Source organism: Alosa pseudoharengus, unplaced genomic scaffold, assembly GCF_046254945.1.
Source record: "Alosa pseudoharengus isolate Yale_2024_CS ecotype anadromous, Long Island Sound unplaced genomic scaffold, YU_APseudo_1.1 YU_APseudo_1.1_scf_21, whole genome shotgun sequence".
Taxonomy (NCBI): domain Eukaryota; kingdom Metazoa; phylum Chordata; class Actinopteri; order Clupeiformes; family Clupeidae; genus Alosa; species Alosa pseudoharengus.
This window is the reverse complement of record NW_027468674.1, coordinates 24,984,302-25,006,801: the sequence shown is the minus strand read 5'-3', so window position 1 is coordinate 25,006,801 and position 22,500 is coordinate 24,984,302. Positions and strand designations below refer to the sequence as shown.

The window sequence follows — 22,500 nt, the reverse complement described above, 5'->3', positions numbered from 1 at the left end:
GAACTCTCAGCAAGACAATGGACTATGGCTATGGCTATGCTTGATCGAGTCGTAGAGTCTATCGGAGGTTACGAGGAAGACTATATTTTCTGCCATGGGTTGCCAGCTCATGACTTACCTATAGAAGTTATGGACAGCACAGTGACAACAGTGATTTGTGCTTCTGTGGAATTTGATGCTGTGCCCCCCCCCCCCCCAACCACTGTACCTCATGAAAGCAGTGTCACCTCTCTGCATCAACTCATCTGCTCATCCTTGGCACACTTTAAAGAGAAAAAAATATGGCATTGCCTCCCATTATGGCTCCTGTTTGGATATCACCCACTGGCTGAAAATCATACCTTGCACGCGATGGCTTCTTCCCAATCATACGCGGGGTCAACTGTGCTGCCACCTCACACACATGCGACACGCGACCTCATGTGACCGCAACGCATATCTGCCTGGACTGTCCATGAAAGCACAGAAAGACAAAGACTGCACACGTGTTACACGGGGGTGTAAAGGGTGAGGCCTGTAAAGCCAGAATAATGGGAAACAGTAAAGACTGGTCTGGTTTCCTCCTGATATGGATACGAACTGTCCTTTAAAAAGACTTGCTCTGTTCACGACGCCAAGAGCCTTTCTCCTCAGGCTAAATATGACAAACCCACAGTGGAAGGAACACAAGTGATAAAAGTCTGGTGGCAGACAGCCATTCAGTATTCAACATTTTGCGGCACCTTCTTTGCAGATGTGTGTATGATCATGGCAGCCATTCACTTGTACAGCGAAATAGCGAGTTCACTAAATATCTCTTGTGTTTGTAGTTCCCAGATTTCTTTCTTTGACTGAGCATATACGTTTTATGACCTCTTTATGATATTCGATTGTCTATATGTCATGTAAAATATCATCTGTTGTGTTATGATAGTCAACAGCATTGAACCACTGAAATGAGTTGCAAGCTACGCTTGTTTAGCTCAGTTCACTGTAGCCATGATATGTAGTGTAATGTTCAATAAGTGATCAATGGTTATTTCATTATTTCAGGTGCTGATGAAATATCATTTCTGTATAGTTGTGGTAATGTTAATCTGTTAAAAAAAGTATAAGGGTCAGTAAGAAACATACGGTTATGGACTAACTTACTCATACAATTAGATAAGTTAACAGAAATGCCCTCTTGTATGGCTTTTGTGCTCAAAGAAAATAAAAGAGACTGTATTCGATTTTAGAATTCATTCCTTAATGGACCAATAGATCATATTGTCTGAGGGCAAAGGCACGGGCACAATGTGAACCAAAATCTGTTAGCTCAAGGGTGGTCAATTTATTTATTTTGTGCATTGTTATTATTTCTAAAGGGTTTGTAAAAAAAAGTTAGGCAAGGCTTTGAATCATTCCTTTTCTGAACACATATTCCAGTGGAGGAGTGGAGTACCCCCCCCAACCCCCCATCAGTGTTATCCATCGACAGAGAACATCAGTGGAATATGAACTGGCCATTAAGTCATTAATAATATGATCAACTATTCACTTCCCCCCACGGTGGGATGCTGTTAAGGGTCGCTCTCATTATGATTGATGCGGGGTAGTATATTTCACCCCTTTACTGCCATTAGCAGCCAGAGGGCATGATGTTTGATTTTGCAGTTTTTAGATATCGTAAAAACTGCTCCATTAAAAAATACGGATCAGTCGACCTCATAAATAAAGGTCCTTGTTTGTGGAGAGCAATGTGCAGAAAAAAACCCACGTAAAAGTCCATTTAACATGCAGTAATTCCTACAACAAAAGTATATTTCTCATTTTTACTCAGGAGTCAGACATGTTGTGTATGTTGGCAGAGAGTGAGCATGAGAAGGCTGTCTCTCTGCACTGGGAGTGAGGAGGGATGATGATTTGCCCTTCTGGCCTTGGGGCTAAACACCACCTGAGCTGCTAGCGTGGGGACCTGAGCAGGCGGGTAGGCGGGCGGGCGCAAGCCGCATCGCTGCCAGCTGCCAGTTCCAATGCTACCGTCTCTGCTTATCACGGCGCATTACGCTTGACCCCCCCTGGCAGCCGGGATTAAGTGATAATGTGGACGCCACGCGGGCCCGATTGTCAGTCAGATCACTCCTGTCGCCGAGGCGATGCCGACGTGAATGACAACGGCAGACAAGGGCGAGGCGATCGACCACAAGTCAGAAGGAATCTGGACAGCGGCAGTTCCTCATCCAGGTAGAGGTAGATGGAAATGAAGGGAGAGATAGGTAGATAGAGAGAGAGAGAGAGAGAGAGAGAGAGAGAGAGAGAGAGAGAGAGAAAGGAGGTAAGAGAGGAGAGTGAGGGCAGTTTCTTTTAAGGTGTTATGATTGAAAATGTGTCTCAAGAGCTGTGGAGATTTATGGTCCACATTATTCCATGGGGCAATGGTGGTGGTGGAGGGGGTTGGAGGGATGGAATTTATGTAAAAATCCATAACCTTACCACCGAAACACCTCTCCCTATGAATGACGGAAGATACAGGATACAAGAGTGCGTGCGTGACAAAAGAACAAGAGCACACTAAAACACGTATCCCATCCCATGCAAACTGAATTGAGAGAGAAAGAGAGAGAGAGAAAGAGAGAGAGAGAGAGTGTGTATGTGTGTAGGGGGGGGGGGGGTGAGTAAGGGAGCAAAAGAGATGAGGCCCTTTCTGCATAACCGGCCCCATTCTCCTCCCAGACGATTGCAATCTCCTCCCCTCCCCATAATTGCATGGCATCGATAGATCTTCATCAGTATCACAGTGCTGCCTAGGCCGATCGTGAGGTAGGAGGGGAGGAGCGGGGTGGGGTATGATACCTGTCACTGGCGCCGCTCGCTGGGCAACAGCGGAGGGAGTCTCATCCGGCCCCACGGCTGCTACAGAAAGAGAGTCTAATTAAAGCCAACCATAACCTCTCTACCCCCTTTCATGCATATGCAATAATGCAAAACTAGATTATATGAGATGGGGAGGGGGGGGTGGGTGGTGTTGGGCGGGCAAACAGCTTTAAGAGACGGAACCTGGGGAGGAGTCGTCGACCCTCTCTTCCGTAATTACCACCATCAGATGAAGGGAAAGGGGGTGGGAGAGGGGAAAGAGGCTTGGGTACGGGGGGGGAAAGGAGACAATATAATCACATGTAAGCACCCCCATCCCCACAAGCACTCTCCACCTACCCCCACTCTCCAGTGCCACCTGTCCTGAAAGGGAAGAAATCATATCTAATTACTCCACCTCTGACCTCCCCTGCGCTCCCCCTGCCTGGAGCGACTGCGGCAAGAAGACGGCAGTGAGCTTCTGCCGCTTTGCAGGAACGATGAGGAAGAAAAAAGAACATGGCACTTGGAGATGATGACTTCTGCACTCATTCTCTCTCTCGTTGTTTGCAATGTCTGGTAAATGCCATGATGTGGTAAAGTGCTTGTTTTTTGAAATGCTGTTCCTCCAAGAAGGGCAGGATAATAAGCATGGGGAGAATAAATTATTTGGTTCTCTGGTAGTGCCGTTTATCGTACACGCGCCAGTGTCTTTCTTCCCTAACTTTTACTGAAAAGGTGAGAAGTGCTTTAAGTTTCTAGCAAGAAGATGTTTTTCACCAGGCACAAGCATCATTCAAACTCAGAAGAAGTACTTGACAGGACTTGAGATATAGAATGAGAGAGTGATAGAGAGAGAGAGAGAGAGAGAGAGAGAAACAGAGAAAGGGAAAACAGAGTGGGGGGGACTTTGAGAGGGGGTAAGAATGCTGAGAAGTGGTTGCTGCCTGAGTTGTCTGTGTGACAGCCAGTCACCGTGGGAAAGCAGTATGGCTTGACGAGATTCTAAAAGAGCTCGCTGTGAGCACACTGCAACTGAAGCTGATCAGTTGGCCTGGGGACTTGAACCAGCCAAACCCTATGGCTGTGACATTTATTATGGAGCCCTGCATGCTCGTCCAAGGGCTAATTCTGTCATGACCCCGCAGACTTCCTCTTTTACATAAGGTGGCCGGCCGATGGTGGGTGATGCCGCTGCCGTCAAAACTGCTGCCCACCGCTGCCCCGCACTCGAGCTCAAGCTGCACTGCATCTGCTGATCAACGGCTCACCCATTAGTCATGGAATTAATCCCTACCTTTGGTGCAGTCAGTGGGGCCAGGGCAACGGGGTGCTGTGTAATGGAAGTCCCCCCCCCCCCAGCCTCCCACTTGGCCTTGCCCTGCGAATGACTCATCTGGCTCCTTCTGAGCAGCAGTACATAGTGGAGGTCTTTGTTGCAAACAAATGACAATTAGAGATAATGGCCGGCCACAAAGCATGTGGAACAGAGACCACAATGGCGCAGTCCTCCACTCATTTGGGGCTAACAGAGGCAACATACAGAGAACAGACACCTCCTTTGTGACCAGATCGTCCGTCTTTGCCTATATAATTTGCAATCAGTCGACGTAAAATGACCCCCCTACCACACACACACACATTAATGCGGAAATGATGGCCTGGGAAGGAAAGTTCAAGCCGAACATTAATCATTTTTTGGGGTAGGGGTCAGCTAGATCCACGCATTGCGCCCAATTTCACACTGAATTAGCAGCCGACGTCAAAAAAGCTCGCAGTGTAAATAGCAAGTTCAATCGAAATGCCAGGAGGTTAACAGCCGGCACACTGAAAACAGACAAGTGAATGACTTCAAAGAACACACAGTCGTACACAAAGCCTCCCGTTTTTTTCCTCCCCTTTTGTAGCCACTGCCCATTGGGTGACACACAGCTCTAAAATGTCTCTCAACGAAACCATCATCCACTTGCCTGTCAGCGTTACTCATTCCTGCTCTATCCATTTTCTCTGATCGAATGTGGCCCGAAACTCCTATTCCCCTCCATTTCTGTTTCAGGGGAGGTGGGGGACATGCCACAGGGTGCATCAGAAAAATGGAGTCGCTCTCCTCAGCAGAAATGGCGTCTTTATTGCCACATGAGCCTCCTATACATTAAGCCCCCGAAAAAAAAATCAGGCGAAATGCCATTCGATCCCAAGATGGACTGCCAGGCTAACTTCAGCTAGAGTAAATAAATAGCAGCAGGGATTGGGAATGGGGTAGGGTGGGGGGGTTCGGCAGGCAATGTGTATTAGCAGGAGTGGCACTGCCGTGGCTCGCTGGCGCTCCCCCTGGTGCGGGTGTCACAGAAGATGAATGATGTATTGGGCCACCATCGCTCACCCACCCCACTCCCTCCCCTGTATTACCAGCAAAGCACACTCTCATTAATATCTCTTAATACTAGCGCCGGACACCTTGATTTACAGTGAGCTCCGCCTGCCAAGCAAAACCGATAAAGAGCGGCAGACATCCCTCACTCAGACTCTTCCCCCTTCTGTCACATCTGCATGAGTTATGCACACAGCCCCACCATCCCTCCCTCTACCACCCCCAATCCCCCCAACACACACACACACACACACAAACTCATTCCCTGAGTTACTCTTTGGCTCCGATTGACAGACTCATCTTTTCGTGGAATCGTCATTTCCACCTAAGGGAGCTGAGAGAGTTGAGGGTGGAGTGGTAGCTATGGGGAGGCAGGGGGAACATATAGAGAAAGGCAACAAAGATGGAGAGACATGCTGTGTATTTTTGCTATTCGCTTGTGCTGAGCCTTCTGGCATTTTGTAAGGTCTTCTGACAACGTTGCCCACGCAAGCTTGATTTATGGGTCTATGTCACAAAGTGGCACGAGGAGTTGAAAACTGTGCTGACTGATGCGTATCAGTCAAGTGCTGGCATATCTTTCGCAATTAATTATCATGACTAAATATGTCAGAATATGCCACATCAGAGTGCAAGGACACATAACTCACAACACAAGAAACACTAGAAAGAAATACCAGGATCCTCAAACCACCAGTGCACTTGGAAAGGAATGAGTAAATACAGCATTTACTAGAACATATTTGGTTTGAGATAAAAAATTTGATTTTGGTACAAATACCTATTAAAGGTTGGTTTGAGAAATAAATAATGATGAAACAAATAGCCACAAGCAGCCATCATAAGGGTCCATAGCAACTGCAACAAATAGTAGAAGTGGTTCAACAGCTTCAAAAGCAGAAAGAGTTGGAATTGCTGGAACAATCAAAGTACTTTGAGATTTCCCCTCTCCCCAATCTTTCCAAATACCACACGGTTCCCAAGATGTCAGCCAGAACACAAATTTATTTATTATAGTGCCCCCTACAGTCCGTTGAGGTCGCTCCCAGGATTTGAGCCTACATTCCAAGTTTGGTGTCTGTATGATTAATAGTTTTGGCTGCACAAATACGATCTCTACAAACACAATAAGCTTCCTGCAGCTTTGTTGCATGGACCCCTTTAAAAATCATTCCAAACCAGCACCGAGTGCTTGGAGTTGGAATTTCTATGGCAAAATATTTTTTTAGTCATAAATGTTCCTCTTTTTTTGTCGAAAAGCATGTTCACTCCAGTGGAAACCCGCATAGTCTGTGACACTCTCACTCTCCTAGCCTACACCCATGCAGAAGCGGGAGGAGATATTGCTTGTCGGGAGGAATGCACATAGAATACACAAACCAATCAAATGCATTCATCACTGCCTGAGCTGCACGGCATGGCACAGAACGTTCTGGATGTTTCCCCGTCATCCTCCGTCTGTTGACAGCCAGACTCGAGTGTGACTGTGAACTCAGTGGGCAGATCCCCACGGAGTTATTCGCGCCGCTCCTTGGAGAATGTTTATGGGCATTAGTCAGCTGTGACAGCCCCCTCTGTCTCTGTCAATTCCCTCTTCTTTCCTTTCCACTCACTTTCCCTCTCCCTTGTCCTCACCTGAGCACACTGTCTGTCTGGACTCAGGAGAGTTTCTGATGGGAAGGTATGGAGGGAACGAGGAAGGGAGGGAGGTATAGTGCCCTCACTGTCAACAACTGTCTTTTTCCTAAAAGGTAGCATTCAGATTGTACAAAAGCTCATCTGCTTTAAGAGTTGATTTTGTAAGGCTTCACAAATGCAACACAACAGGCAAAATGTGTGAACATAGTTTTGTGATCATAATGACCCAGAAAGAGAAGGGGCTCAGTCAAAAAACAGAATATCAGACAAATTTTGACTCCCTACTACTACTTTGACTCTCTAACCCACCAATTTGCTTCAGAAAACCTTCTTGGCAGAGTCTATGTAACTGACTGTTTACTGTATAGTTGACAGTATCTAGCATAAAAGCACAGAACTTTCATTTTTTCTATTTGAGCCGGGGGAAAATCTAAGCCTCTAATCATGCAACACAAAATTTACATCCAATTTTATCTGAATCATTCACTTTGGGTAATGCCTTGCATAGTTACTGAATTAGATTTCCCTTCACCATAAACAAAGAAAATACGTCAAAGTGTAAATTAACAAGTAGGACATGTTAATGTTTTCTTCAAGTACAGAATGTTCAGCTGTTTTATTCGTTCATCTGTCCACGGTTAAAGTACAACAGATCAATCTTGTGCACCGAAGGAACTTTCTGTTTCTTTTTCCATCAACACAAAACAGTGAGTGATCGTGCTTCCTGTGCATCGCCATAGCGATCCACAGCCATGTAATAAGTCAATATGTGTTTATAACTGTGTAATTACAAAATCATACCATTTCACATCCGCAAATAGGCTTTAATAAGGTCAAAATGACATGTACACTATTACTACAATATTACAATCTGGAAAAAAGAAAATAACTTTACAATGCCCAAGTGCTCCATACTGGAACAGTTGCACAGCAGCAACTACTGAGTGACATTGCAAATACAAAAAAATGTTAATAAACTAAAAGTGTAATAACAGTGATAGTACACAGGAGTTGATCCATTATGAAAACAAACAACATTATTTTTTCTTTTGTCACAAACATTGTAAAAGACATTGTTTTTTTTCATCACCGTCATTATCCTTGGAGATATAATACAGAGGTTGGGCTCTAAAATAAATGTTGTCCTCATAATATTCTTTATTAAAAACATCAGGGAAAGAAACAAAACAAAACAAAAATGAAAAAAGTAGCTACGTAAATAGCAACAGATTCACATTTGATTCACATGTTTTAAGTCCATGTCATACAAACATGTAGGGCATACATATTCTCAGTGTTCCCATGGAGACAAAAAACCAATCAAATCCCCATCCCCTCCATTAATAAGGTTTCTTTAGGGCTGACAGAAGCAGCAACCCAGAAGTCCTGAAGGTCCACTAACGCTGAGGTGGCCTGTCCAGCTTATCAGACTTGGATGGCCCGAAGCTGCAACTCCATTCAGAACATTCCAGTCGGGCCAGCGAGAGGTCACTGAGAGCGTCTTAAACTTGTGGAGGGTTGGGGGCTCACGGTGGACGCATGGGGGTGGGCAGTGGGGTCTGTCTACCAACAGCTTTTCAATTAAGACACTCCTGTGCCACAAAATGTGATGTGTTCAATCAGAGGACTCCAGAGTTTTTGGAGACGTGACCTGCCCACAATGCAAATGTCCTTCTGGCAGACCTGTATTGAACCTTGCCAAGAAAATAACAAACATCTAACCGAAACAAAACAAACAAAAAAAAGAAACATCATAAATCGTCCACAGTAACAGCTTCTCTGGAGATCCACAGCATATTATATAAACAGAATATTACACAGGCAGAATATTCATCTGCTTTATAAACAACATCATAAACATACCAGCTAAAAACAAAACAAAACAAACCAGACAAAACAAAACAAAACAAAACAAAAGCCCTCCAAGTTCATTTGTAAAAAGGGGCTGCCATTTCATTCTCTTCTTATTTAGACATAAATCTCCCTTCATTTTTTTGCCATGCTGATGACACAGAGGATGCGCTGTCTAGCAGCCCATTGCCCATTCAAAATGGAGTTAGCTCACTGGGTCACTGAGTCTTTTGGAGAACGTTGTCTCCACCCCACAGCCCCCTTTTTGATCAGTGATCCGACGAATGATGATCGAATGGAACACTAGCCCTAAGAGCACCTGCGCTAGTTTGCATCTTGTGAAGACGTCAGGCAACGCGACGGACATCAAGAGCACGTACAGACACACTGTGTGCAGCGTATAGTACTTTACATTCTGTTTAATCATAATGGAGTGTGTGTGTGTTTGTGTGTGAGTGTGTGTCAATCCAGACGCTTTTATCCACATAAATGAGGACAAAAAGCTGTTGACAAACTTGTTTAGCACTCACAATCTTGTTGAGTGTTTATTTGGACGTGTGTGTGTGTGTAGGTATGTATATGTGAGCCATCAAACAATGTTAGAACTGTGCGTTCTCTCTCTTCCTACTGTAGAACAAAGCAGCCAGCAGCCTTTACTTTGCTTTAGCTTAAAAAGATTGTGATAGCTTTTAGACGCTACACATGGCAATTGTTTTTAATTAAATAAAATGAGCCGTAATAGCTAGAAATACAAGAGTGATTAAGTGGCTCAGTCGGGAAAAAAATATGTCAAATTGGCAAGCAAACACAGGAGTGTAAAATTAAAACCACTGAACAATATTTTTTCAACGTCCATGGTATTGACCTAGGAACCACAGAAAAACTGCTAGTAGTAAGCATTTACAGTTTCCCCCGCTCTGTGCATTTTCCCAAACGCAAAACTTTAACCTTCCTGTCCCCAGAGCTAATTGTGCACCACGGCAATTCTGGGATCATCTATTGATGAAGCATCAACAACAACAACAACAACAAAAACTGGAGGCCGTCCTGGGATGATCGGTCCCAAGTGTAATAACCTGGCGCCCACTGTTGAACTTGCACATTTTGGGGTGATCGATCCCAGCCAGGGTTGGTAGGTGCTTTTTCCTCCGATGTCAGTTGACATGGCACTAAACCGGGAGGGGAGGGGAACTGGGGGAGTTGAAGGTGACGGTCGATCCCTCCGAGGCCGTGAAGGTGCACAGGTGGAAACTAGCCACCACTGGAGAAGGTTAGGAGTTGCCAGGATGCTAAATGTGGTTCAATGCTGGAGGAGGGTTAAGGATGCTGGAGATAGCAAAAGCATATGGTGACGCTCCGACGAAAGACAAGATGCACTTTGGACATGCAGGTATGTAGCTGCAGATGACTTGTGAGGAGGAGGAGCAGGAGGAGGAGGAAACAGGGAAAAGAGGGGAGCCTTTGATTGACAGCTCAGGGAGAGGAGGTGAAGCAGCAGATGTGGCGAAGCGGTGGGAATGGAGGGGGGAAGTTGGATGGGGGGGTTGGGGGCAGATGGGAGCTTAAAACACGCTGCTACTGAATGGGTTCCCCAATCACTTGAAAGAGGAGCCTCTCTCTTCCTCCCTCATCAACACAGCGGCGGCAGCTGGACAGGCTGCAGTGGTGGGGAAGTTCGGCCAAAACAGGGTGAGCCCCCTCCGTCTTCTACCCCGCGGAGGTTCGGGACGGCCAAGAGGGGGGCAGGGGGTAAAAGAGAGAGCGAGTAGAACAGAGACTCAGACACAGGTGCCCTGGTGTGCTGGGGGGAGGGCTTTGCGGTTCTTCAGACCCTGGCTCTTCTCCTTGAAGTCCATGGGTTTCTGTTGGGAGGTGTCAATCAAAGCGCTGGCTATGGCAATGCCTGAGGGACACACAGAACCAGAGGAAGGGAAGGTGTTAGAGAGGCAAAGAAAAGTACAGTACAAAGACAATTACATAAGGGGGAAAAATCTCCTAAGAGCTTTCATAGCCAGCTGTTCCTTTGGATGATGTAGAGTATTTTTTTCCAGGTCATTTATACCTCTCTAACAGAAGACAAAGACATGAACTTAAAATAGGTGAAAGTCAGTGTCATACTAAAATGAAAAGAATGGTTTAGCCAAAGAATATATAATACTTAGTCCATGAATTTAGGATACTCATGAGCAGTTTAAGTAAGGGATAATGTATAGAACGCTGGTCATTATTGGGAAAATAAGTCCCGACAGGGTGAACCGGACCCCGACGCGCAGTAGAGCCCAATAATGACCAGCGATCTATACATTACCCCGCTTATTACACGCCTACTTGCCAAACGAAACAATAAACTCCCCACGATATGACTCTTTAGCCTACATAGCCTAGGCTATAGCCTATTTGTTACCGTTCATCGTGGCTTTTGCTGAGAAACAAATAGTTTGCATCAAAACACACGCTGAACTTGAATCAAACATTCTTTAGAACACAGTTGATCACCCGTCTGCTTATCACTTTTGAATGAAGTTCCAGTAGTTGCGGAGTGATATGAAAGACCTGAATTAGAAGCACAAACTCCGTTGCCATTGACAGCGGTCATTATTATTTTCAGAGGCCCTTTAGTCGAAAATAATGATTGCTAGAACCATTCAAGTCAATGGAGCGTTCTACTTGCATTGTGAAGAGCCATGTAATAACAAAGAAATAAAAGTTCACTTTTTTATGCATCTGCTCAAGCTCATTCTAGTGGTCACCTACAAAAGAGTTGCTTGTTAGTGTAGATAGAACCAAAGAAGCTTTCCAACAAAATGTCAGACCATTTCTTCCAAACTATCCCTCGTCTTGAGCACTGTAGGAAAAGCCCATATAACAAGTTCCTACTGTCATGCGAATCTGCGGCTAATGAAGGACTTTCACATTTTGGTGAATGGTAATTTACTCCTGAAACAAGACCTCAACGTTGTGTGTGGATATAGCCTATTAACGACCTCAAAAAAGCCATCATCATTGTGGAGGCAACATTCTTCATCCTTATCCAGGAAATTAACCGTATCAGTGCGTTAGGGTGACAATCGGTTCATCTTCTGATAACGAGACCCACTGTGGTGAATACTCATGCAGCTTGTGTTGGCAACGAAGGGGCATATAAATTGTGGCTGTACAAGAATTGCAAGTTCATTGTACAATTATCCCTGACAGTGGTGTCTAGCTTATGACACCCTGGACGTACCCCCACTCCAACAGAAAAAAAACACAATTCTGCACCAAATTGCTGGTGTGAAAGGTGAGTTTATATATTTTACACAAATCAGAAATACTACATACATCATTAGGGCATATCAAAACCACTCACAAGTGTAGTTAATAGTGAGGTTAATAGCATTGAATATTTTGTTACTATGGCATCTGCAAAGAGGCTGGTATTCTGGCTATTGTAGAAAGATGTCAGAACACAAAGTGCATCGCATCTTGCTGTGTATAGGGCAGCGTTTCTCAAGCTGTGGGTCGCGGAGACATGCCATTTTTTTATCTGTAGCCTGGGCCCAGGTAGCACCCGATGCGCAATGGACGCACTGTGTTATTCACAGGGAAGCGCTCGTGTCAAGGCAGCTTAGTTAGTCCCGACCTACATGAGATTTTGAACGTTGTTGTGAGAGTGGTGAATTTCATCAAAACCCGGCCGTTAAAAGCGCGTCTATTCTCCGCACTTTACGAAGAGATGGTAGCTGACCAAAAGGCTGTATTGTTTCACAGCGAGGCAAGGTGGCTTTCCCGAGGTAAAGTGCTGTCGCGCGTGTTTGAGCTCCGAGTCGCCTCTTCTTGGAGGAAGAGCGAATGTTTGAATCTGCAAGCACGTTCACTAATGAACATTTCTTGACGAAGCTGGCCTATCTTAGCGATATATTTGATATATCTTAGCGATACATTGGAGTTAAATGTCCAGTTACAAGGCAAAGACAAGCACCTACCTCACCTAGCAAATAAGATTACTGCATTCACCAAAAAAACTTGAGTATGAGACTGGTGCCTCGATCGCGACAGTATTATGCCTTTGAGATTTCTGAGCTAAATCGCTGAAACGTCTAATTGGGAGGCACTCTTGTGATCCCATGTATTAAACAGTAGGCCTACATCACATCCCTGCAAAGTTTATTTAAAAAATATTTCCCAACCAGCAGTGCTCAGTATGACTGGATTATGGATCCATTTAAAGGAGAATTCTGGTGTGATATTGACCTAAAGTGTGTTGAAACATGATACCGAGTGTGAACGTATGTCTCATAGCCCATCTCGGCTTGTCCCCTGCACTCCAAAATCTGGCGCTAGTTAGCTGATGCTACCAACAGCTTTTTCAATGGTGGTGCTTCGGCATCGGGCTAGCCATGCAAATAAATCACTGTTTTACACCGTTTACGAGGCTCAATGTATCTCCACATTTCATTGGTAGACTACCGTGGGCCCTGACATTTAAAACGAGACATTGAGAACTTTGAAAAAGCACTGGTAGTTTACTTACAAGACGATTTATACAGACAGTACAAAAGTTTAGCGTTTGCAGCCATCTTGAATTTAGTCACTTTAAGTCGAGCCACGAGTAAGAATTAACAGGTATGATAATGGATCAGATTCCAAAAATAATTCCGTGGAAATGCATGGATTCCAGTTGCTGCTACTGGAAGAAACTGTAATCCATGCATTTCCACAGAATTATTTTTGGAATCTGATCCCTTATCATACCTGTTCATTCTTACTCGTCGCTTGACTTATCGTGACTAAATTCAAGATGGCTGCAAACGCTAAACTTCGTGAAGATACTGTCTGTATAAATTGTCTTGTAAGTAAACTACCAGTGCTTTTTCAAAGTTCTCAATGTCTCGTTTTAAATGTCAGGGCCCACGGTAGTCTACCAATGAAATGTGGAGATACATTAAGCCTCGTAAATGGTGTAAAACAGTGATTTATTTGCATGGCTAGCCCGATGCCGAAGCACCACCATTGAAAAAGCTGTTGGTAGCATCGGCTAACTAGCGCCAGATTTTGGAGTGCAGGGGACAAGCCGAGATGGGCTATGAGACATACGTTCACACTTGGTATCATGTTTCAACACACTTTAGGTCAATATCACACCGGAATTCTCCTTTAATGCAGCATGTTGGTATTTCATTGAAAATATTGTACAATGCTGTAAAATGGCCTATGCTTCTTAATATGTTGTTGGAAAACAGAAATATGTGTGTTATGTATTTATTTATTATTATATCTGCAGCACCAGCTGATTTTAACTCTGTTGAAGAGGATATATTTAGAACTTGTCATTATTTCAATAAATTTGACAATTTTAAGCTTGACCTACCACTTTCTTAGAACGATGAGGGACAGGTGGGGCTCGAGAATGCCCCCTTGATCAAAGTGGGGAATGAAAGAAAAAGTTTGATAACCACTGATCTAGTTTGTTAACTACCACAGTCACAAGTTGGGTCGCAATAGTCTGTCATTTTTAAAAAGTGGGTCCCTAGAAAAAAAGTTTGAGAAACACTGGTATAGGGCCACGTGGCTGCAGGCTGGTCAGAAATCTCATGCTGATTACTGTCCACTGCTTGAAGTGCTTACAATGGGCCCTTTTGCATCTTGTAGACGGCAGGGCTCCAGACTAACTTTTTGCACTGGTTGCACTGGTGCGCCTAACTTTTTTTCTTAGGTGCACCAGCACAAAAGTTAGGTGCACCCAAATTTTCAACCACATCACATTTAACACCGCAGCAGGTTCACTTTTTTTCCTTAATTACTGTCCTATTTAGGTTGTCCTATGACTTATGATTTACAATTCTACAAGAAAAGCAACTTAATGAAGTGTTGGTGCTTTAAGTGCTTCACTGAGCTAAAATTTAAACTTAAAACATCTCAAGATGTATTAAATAAAAATAACAGTGAGTAAATTAACAGTGCATGTCTTTAAGGGCTTCAAACTGCACATCTCATGGCTCAATGTTTTACATACTATCCTTCATAATCTTTAGGCCTTGGCTAAACCAGCTCGCCATGCTAGCATCTTCCATAGAAATGTATTTGAGCACAATTTAAAGAGATGTTCCAAGTAGCCTGGGGGATTTTTATGTGATTTTGCAATGATGATTGCAATAATCATTTGACAGCCCCACAATGCAATTTACTTTTTAATTTTAGTATTTTTAAATTTTCAATAAGAATATGGTTAATGCAGTAACGAAATGGTAGGCCTATTATTATAGGCTATTGCAATGACTTGTCATGCTCGATCTAAATGTGTCCATTCAATTCACGGTACACAATGACCACTGTATACATGCATGGAATATTCGGGCTTTAAATGTAGCAGCGATGTTCGGTTTGCGCCAAATACCGGATTAAATTGATTGATGCCATCAGAATGAGTTTACACAACTCTCGCGCAAAACGAATATTGCTGTTGAAAACCGGGTTACTCCCTGCATGTAACTGCGGTCAATGACGCACTCCTTTTCGGCGATATCTGTATCTCTGTCGTTCGCGAAGGCCTTGTATGCATTGTTCGCAATTTTAAGACGTCTTTTCCATCTGCAACGACTCCTATAAATTTGGTTCATGTACGTCGGGTTTACGTTCAAACTATATTTCTGGTGAATAATGATTTCGGACTGAACTTGGTGAAGGGAAGTTTCACTAGGCCTATCGTAGGCAACGATAAACTTGATCATCATCTCGGGCTCGTCTGATCGGTTTGCTGCTGCCAGCTGCTGAAAGGCAGTGGGGAGAGGGGACATTTATCTCGGCCTATGTGACCACACTGTAATGCAACTACATCCTCTGTTTATCTGACGGGTCTCTGACCTCCCTCTCTCTTTCTCTCTGCAGCACACGCATTTTTAAATTTACACACAGGCACTGGGCCACGGCCAATCAGAGGGGAGGTCCCGCCCTTCACTATCTGTGATTTGTTTAAATCACGATATTGGCCAAATATGTGTCTGTTATTGAACTAAAGGTAGAGTTTCAATGCGGACACTTATTCCTCTCTCGAATAGCTGGTTGCACCGGTGCGACCTCCGATTTTTTTTAGTCGCACTTTTGAAAAATTAGGTCGCATATGCGACCAAATTGGTCGCACTCTGGAGCCCTGGACGGCCAGGTGTCGTTAAACTAGGGAAGAAATGGCAGCAGGATGCACTATGGGGTTGAGGCAAGCTGTCTGAAGCAGCATGGGTCCTTTGGACATTCATGTGGATGTTACTTTAACACGTACCACAGACCTAAACATTGTTGCAGACCACGTATGGCCCTCCATGAAATGACCCCTGCAAACCCCTGCCACACTATTTCAATGGTTCAGGAAACATGACCTCAAGGTATTACCTTTGGCCTCCAAATTCCCCAGATTTCAATCCAATCAAGCACCTGTGGAATGCACTGGAAAAACAATAATCGTTCATGGGCCTCACAACTTATAGGACATACTGTACAGTCTTTTCCAGTTCACAGGTCCTTTGGTACATTTCTCCAGAGAAGACAAAAGTACACAATTTCCATACACAAGTGGAAGTACAGATACTTCTGTAAAAAAGACAAAGTACAGGCACTAATATGTACTGAAAGTATAAAAGTATCCTTGACTATTTTACTGTCTGTTTCTGTTAATTGAAGCAGACTGTAGCCTAAATTGATATTCAAATTTGTAAAAAAACTGTAACTATAACAACTATTTCACTGTTCCTAAAAATACCAGGCAAGCTTGTTGCCTTGTACCAAGCCAAGGGTGAACTTACAGAGACACAAACATTCGGTTTGAGGTAAGCTTGCTGGCAGAATAAGCCTTGTAAACAGCAAACAACAAACCATACCCCCTCCTTGTCTCATTCTTTGGAGTGGAGTGGGAGACCTTTCCCGTCAGCAGCCTGTCAAGTACCCAAACTAAGATTAGGGTGACCACTCCAACAAGGCTAACTGACCCTCACACTAACATGAGATCATTGATGTGATGTGCAAATGAACAATAATCATAAAAAGAAAACAACTGCACAAAGATCAGCAGTCCAAATGTTTTTCTATGACTGCCTGTTACGTCCCTGTGTGTTATGTTCTGTTTCTGGTTGCTCTGTTCTGTTTTTGCTTCCTGGTTTCAGACAATCCCGTGTGCAAGTGATGCTTAGTTGCCTGGGATGTGATGGGGGCTCCGCCCTTCAAAAGGGGGTTACTGTGTCACCCTGAGACGGGCACTTTGGACTTTTGGGGGGTGCCGCTGCTGTGCCATGCTTCTGTGCTCCGCTGCTCAGCGCAAGCCACGCGCTCCAGGGATTGCCTGGGCCTGCGATTGAGGCCTTTTTCTGGGGCTGTTTTGCAGCCTTAGTTTTGATTTATTCTTATTTTTGCTATTATTTTATTTTTTTGTAATATACTTTTTCCGTTTTTGCCATCTCCGACACTTTTGTTCATGTTCCCTCACCACTAGAACAGGACATGGTTTTCGACTATTTGATGGCTTGTTGTTTTTTTTCGCTTTTGAATCTCGTTCTTCGCTTTGTGTACTTTGTCTAAAGACATTTAAACAAAAACAGAACAGAGCAACCAGAAACATAACTTAACACACAGGATGCCCCATGCTGCACCTGCCTAAATCTGCTGCTCTATAAATCTATACATACAACGTCTATGTGGCACCAATACTTTAGTAAAGTAATTTCACACCTTTGGGTACAAATAAACCTTGCGTAGTATCAGCAAACCAATATGGGTCTTTCCACAGATTTATTACAAGTGGCTGAATTTTCATGATCCTGCGATAACTGAAACCACAGCAACAATCCTCCATTCCTCCAATTCTTTGATTCATTTCCTCATAACTAGAACAAAGCCCACCTCTGCAATACGAGAGGCTCAGTAAAACTGTGCTTGAAGGAGCCATCAGAAAGAAGCCACCCCACATGTGGACAATTAACCAATACCCTCGACACCAGCGAACGATGATGGATTCTAAAGAGCACGAAGAACAGGCATAAACGAGGGAAGGGTGAAGATAAACAATGCCACACTCTAATCCCTCCAGGCCTGCGTTTCGCTGAGTCAGGAGCCGGCAAAGCCAAGGAAGGAACACAACATCTCTCCTTCCTTTCTTCCCTCTCTCCCTTTTGCTCTCCCTCCATCCTTCTTTCGTTCATTCTTTCCCTCTCGCTATTTCTCTTCCTGTCTCCATCGCTCTCGCTCTCTCGCCCGCACACTCCCGCGGAGATGGGGAGGGCTCGGGCACAGCAGAAGCTCGGCTCGGTGCCCGGAGGCCTTGAGGGTTCGGTCACCACGCCAGCCCCACTGCCAGGAGGGTCCTGTGGCAAAGGCTGCCTGCCTGCCGACCGCCAGTCCCTGAGAGGGCCATTATTCCGGAGAGACGCCTCGCAAATCATCACGCAACAGACTGGAGAAAGGAAGGGTGGCGGTGTGGGTGGGGGGGGGGGGGGGGGAGGGAGAAATGACCTGACAAATAAAAAAAATTAAATATACGAATAAAACCCCACCCTTGACACTTCTGCTCGCGATGGTGCCCGACAAGCAAGCCTTCCCTCCTCCTCCTTCTCTCACACTGTTCATCCCTCATTCCCTCTCCACTCTACCACACACACACACACACAGAGTCCCACTCCAAACCCTACAACTCCTTTCGCTATTTCAGCAATGCAATTATCTGAGCAGAACAATTCAATACTTCAGACAGGCCCAGCCGAGAGGAATTGAATTGGGGGAAGGTCTGGGAACACGGCGCTACGCTACGCGGCGCTCCGCTCCTTCGTGAGCTCCGAGGGCCGCGGCAGGATTTACATCTAGGAACGAGCCCAGCTGCAGACAGCAGCTCTGCCACTGCAAAGGATTTATTACCCGCCACTAGTCTTGGAGCTGATCGCGGCGCGGTGGAGGGTTAGCAGCGAGCGGCGGTGGGGTTTGTAACCAACCCCCCCCCACCACACCCGGACCCCCCCGCCTGCTCCGGCGAGGCACTGTAGTTTCAGCTGTGGAGACCGCAAAAGGAGAGGAGGGGGGGTAGAGGCTAAGGTTGGAGGTTGGGAGTGGGAGGGGACGGGATCAGGTTTGCTTACGCTCTCAGCAAGACTTTATTATGCGGCCGATCTGCCAAGCGCCTACAACCTGTGGTAGTCCCCATTGGACGAGAGAAGATGGCGTTATGCAAGCACTGGAAGTCGGCCAGCATTGATTGAGTTCATTTGCGCATACGGCTCTGTGTGTTTGGGTCAGGGACAGGTGCCAAATGGGTCTGGTTTATGGGCCGGGGAAAAGTTTGTGCTCAGAGATGCTTCGGCAAATCTTTTTCTCTGTTGAGCCTGCTGATGGAAGACAGGTGAGGAGTCAGAATAGGGGGCTGTCAGTGATGGTGAGAAAGTTGCTCCTAATGCGTTCACAGGCTTCTGGGGGCCTTGGGTTGAGGTTTTTGGCTAAACCACCAATGAACCAACACCCACGACCTCTCAGCTCCCACCTCCGACAAAGCAACTGCATCGACCCAGTAGCACATTCTCTCCCTCCCTCTTTCTCCCTCTCTCTCTCTCTCGGTCTCTCTCGCTCTACCTGGCTCTTTTGTCCCTGGACCGTCAAGAGTGGAGGCAGCGTGTGCCCGGCTTCAAGGGTAGTCGTGTGACTGATAAGCGTTTTAGCATGCAGCCGGCACCCCTCCATTCCCAGGGTGGAGTCAAGGTCACTTTGCCCAGAACAAAACAATGTCTCTCTCTCTCTCTCTCGCTCGTTTGTGTCGGGGGCCGGCGGAGGCCAGTCTGACCTCCGCTAGTGGCTTGTGACGTCCTGGCAAGGACAGAGAGAGAACGATGCGTCGTCTGGATGATTGACGGTTGCACTGTCACCTGTCCGACCCTGAGTGCCATATTAATGCGGGCGGTTAACTTTTTTCCCTTTCCTCCCCAGATGCCAGAGTCCTCAGAGGTAGCACTCTCTCTTTCACTCTCTCCGTTTTTCTCTCTTGCTCACTTGTTCATTCACAAGAGAGGAATTTGCGGAGAACTCTCTCTCTCTCTCCATCTCTCTCCTTCTCTCTTGCTCACTCGTTCATTCACAAGAGAGGTATGGTGAAATCCTGGGTCTCTCACAGACAGAATGGCCATTCGGGATGAGGAGGGGGTGGCTGGTGCTTTGGTTAGGAGAGGCGTCTTTATTTTTGGCTTGTACCAGAGTCCGCCAAGGAGACTGCAAATTGCTGCATTACACCAGTGCGCCAGCGTAGCCAGACAGACGAGGAGGAGAGGAATGGGACTGGAGAGGCTGAGACACTCACTGAGAGATGAGCCAAAACGTCATCACAGCTCTGAACTGAGATCTCCACAGAAGCTACCATTTTATTTTGTTCTGATTTTGTTTCTTTGTTTTTTTCCCTTGACAGATGAGTGTTGGATATTTGTGTGCCAGATGTTTACATGAAAACCATGCATGCCCTTTTAGCATACACACACACACACAGATGGAAAAGCAAAATATGGAAAATATTCACGGTAAAAAATAAAGGAGAAATGAGTTCGGGTGGTGGTGGGGGGAGGGACTCTTTCTCATGTGAGTAGAAACAGTGACTATGAGAGGACTGGGAGCTTTTCTTTCTCACTCACTCTCTCTTTCTCAGCACCCACCCCCCCCACCCGTGCAGTACTGTTGCCAAATCTGAACGAGATGCACACCGCTCTGATGTGCCACTCACCCGAAACTTTCTGTGCGGCTGCGCCCCCCCCCCCCCCCCCCCCATTCACGAGCGCAACAAGCAGCACCACGCAGTGAGAGCCACTCCAAAGCCTGTCGCTTGTTTGGCAATTACAAACGCGAGCAGAATGGAGAGTGCTTGGCAAACGGTGCTATCTTTGGACATGGAAAAAAAACCCTGATTCTTTTTCATCCTCCCTAAACCTTTGCGTCTTTTGTTTTGGTGTTGTTGTTGAACATTCTTGCATTGTCAAGCACAAAGGTAAATTATGCAGGGAAACATGATTTCTCCCCCTCCCTGCTTCTTCACATCTGTCAATTTCCTGTCAGACAAGCCACCTGGAAGAGATTAGTTATTGTTGCTTCTGCCTGCCGCATTGCTTATCAACCAGTCGGTGGCTCATCTCTGCTTATGATTTGCACAAGGAACAAACCAAAGCAATATTAAGCCTTGCCCGTCTTGCGAGTTTTGTCGCAACACTGATCAAGGCACAGGGCCCTGGGTTATATTGAACAAGCTTGGCCATGAGCAACAGGGAGTATCTCCTGCTACAATCAACATATGTGAACATGAGCCCTTATTCAATACATGTCCTCCACTGCATCCAACTCACACACGCCAGGGCTGCTTGGTTATAAATAAAGAACTGACTGTCGACACTTTGCTCTCAAAAAGCCCGTCCCCAGACAGGGGGTGGCAACTGGACACCGCTGGTCCTCCTCATCGATTCTTTCCGATTCCGTTCCCTCCCCCGTCATCGTGTCTGTGGCACGACTCGTTGTTCGTTGAGGGCTAACAAAACAACTCCCCACCTCCCGTTCAACCCCTCTCCACTCCGCCTCCGCCAAACAATGTCAAGGACGCCGAGACAAGGGGCGTGTGGGCTACCATATCCGCTAATGTATTCTAGATTACATGCAGTAATTAGCTCCTCTGAGCGGACGCCGGTGCTCTAATCCCCCTCACAGGGGCCTGGAGGCCTGTAAGCCGATACCCGAGACAGGGGCCCGTCTATACAGCAGGGGGCCCCTGGATCACTGGGACACCGATACAGTGTGCTCACTTCCTGAATGATGATATACGGTTACGCCAGCTGAGACCGGGCCCAGAGAGACAGAGAGAGAGAGAGATAGATAGATAGATAGAGAAAGAGAGAGAGAGAGAGAGAGAAAGAAAGAGAGTGGTCTTTGCTTAAAATAAGAGTGTCGGTGGCATTAACGCTTCATTATTACTGGGCGCTCGCATAGGACTAGAAAGGGAAGGCCAATTAAGAGCAGCTTTGAACAGCCTTTCTCCCCAAAGGCATATTGATGTTGCAGGTAATGCAGGGGTGTTTGAAGTGGAGAGGGGTGTACTTAGGTATAAATAACAGGATTCTCTTGCAATAGCTGTGAGTAGCTGATTGCTGGCTGGCCTGAGCTGGCTACGCCCCACTCTCCCTTGCGCATACTCCCTGGGCGCACAAAACCTATCTGCTGAATACACACACAATCTATGTCTCATTCTTCCGAACACAGACACACACTTTCCTCTTTCTCTTACATCCTTTCATGCACACACACACAAAGACACGCGCACACAGACACACAGGTTTTCCCAATAGGGGGGAGGACCGGGGAGTGGGACCTTTAGCTAAATGGAGCTTGAAACAGCAAATGTGATCATAAAACCCATCGACTGATGCAACCTTCCTCGAAATAGAGGGAAAGGGAACTTCAAAGCGAGCTTCAAAAAAAAAACAAAAAAACACCATCTCTTTTTCTGCCCTTTTCCCACCCCTCCTCCTTTTCTCGCTCCTTTTGTCTCAACGGAGGGCTGCAAAACGCACCGACAACAGATTCTAAGCTGCCGGGGCGAGTACGGGCTTCGGCTTTTTATACCCCCGCAAGGATCGGGGGAGCAGCTCAGTGCTCGTCCCCCTGCGGAGAGGACCTAGTGTAACCCTCGTGCTTAATTTACTCGCATTTCTTGCCGTCTCACTGACAGAATGCAACTGTTTCTTGCATTTTTCTTTTTTTCCCCCTCTCTCTCCAATAGGCAGGCAGCGGGCTCTCGCCGGGACTGAGACACAAGACTAGCGCAGCACGGTCCGACAAACTCCTGTCTGAAGGCATCC

At 45.9% G+C, this 22,500-nt stretch overlaps 2 protein-coding genes across 5 annotated transcripts in view; one reads left to right on the top strand and one right to left on the bottom strand.

Moving 5' to 3' along the window:
- gfra1b (gdnf family receptor alpha 1b) overlaps positions 1-1,211 on the top strand; it is a 32,995-nt gene extending 31,784 nt beyond the window's left edge. Inside the window, exon 9 of the mRNA XM_076298975.1 lies at positions 1-1,211. This exon is cut by the window's left edge and continues 545 nt beyond it. The gene's annotated coding sequence lies outside the window, so the exon portion shown is untranslated.
- Positions 1,212-7,626: 6,415 nt separating this feature from the next.
- Positions 7,627-22,500, bottom strand: part of atrnl1b (attractin-like 1b) — a 139,220-nt gene continuing 124,346 nt past the window's right edge. For all 4 annotated transcript variants that reach the window (XM_076298265.1, XM_076298267.1, XM_076298266.1 and 1 more), the window contains exon 29: positions 7,627-10,577. In XM_076298265.1, coding sequence (XP_076154380.1) covers positions 10,453-10,577 — 125 coding nt within the window. In that variant the 3' untranslated portion in view covers positions 7,627-10,452. The remainder of the gene's footprint in view (positions 10,578-22,500) is intronic.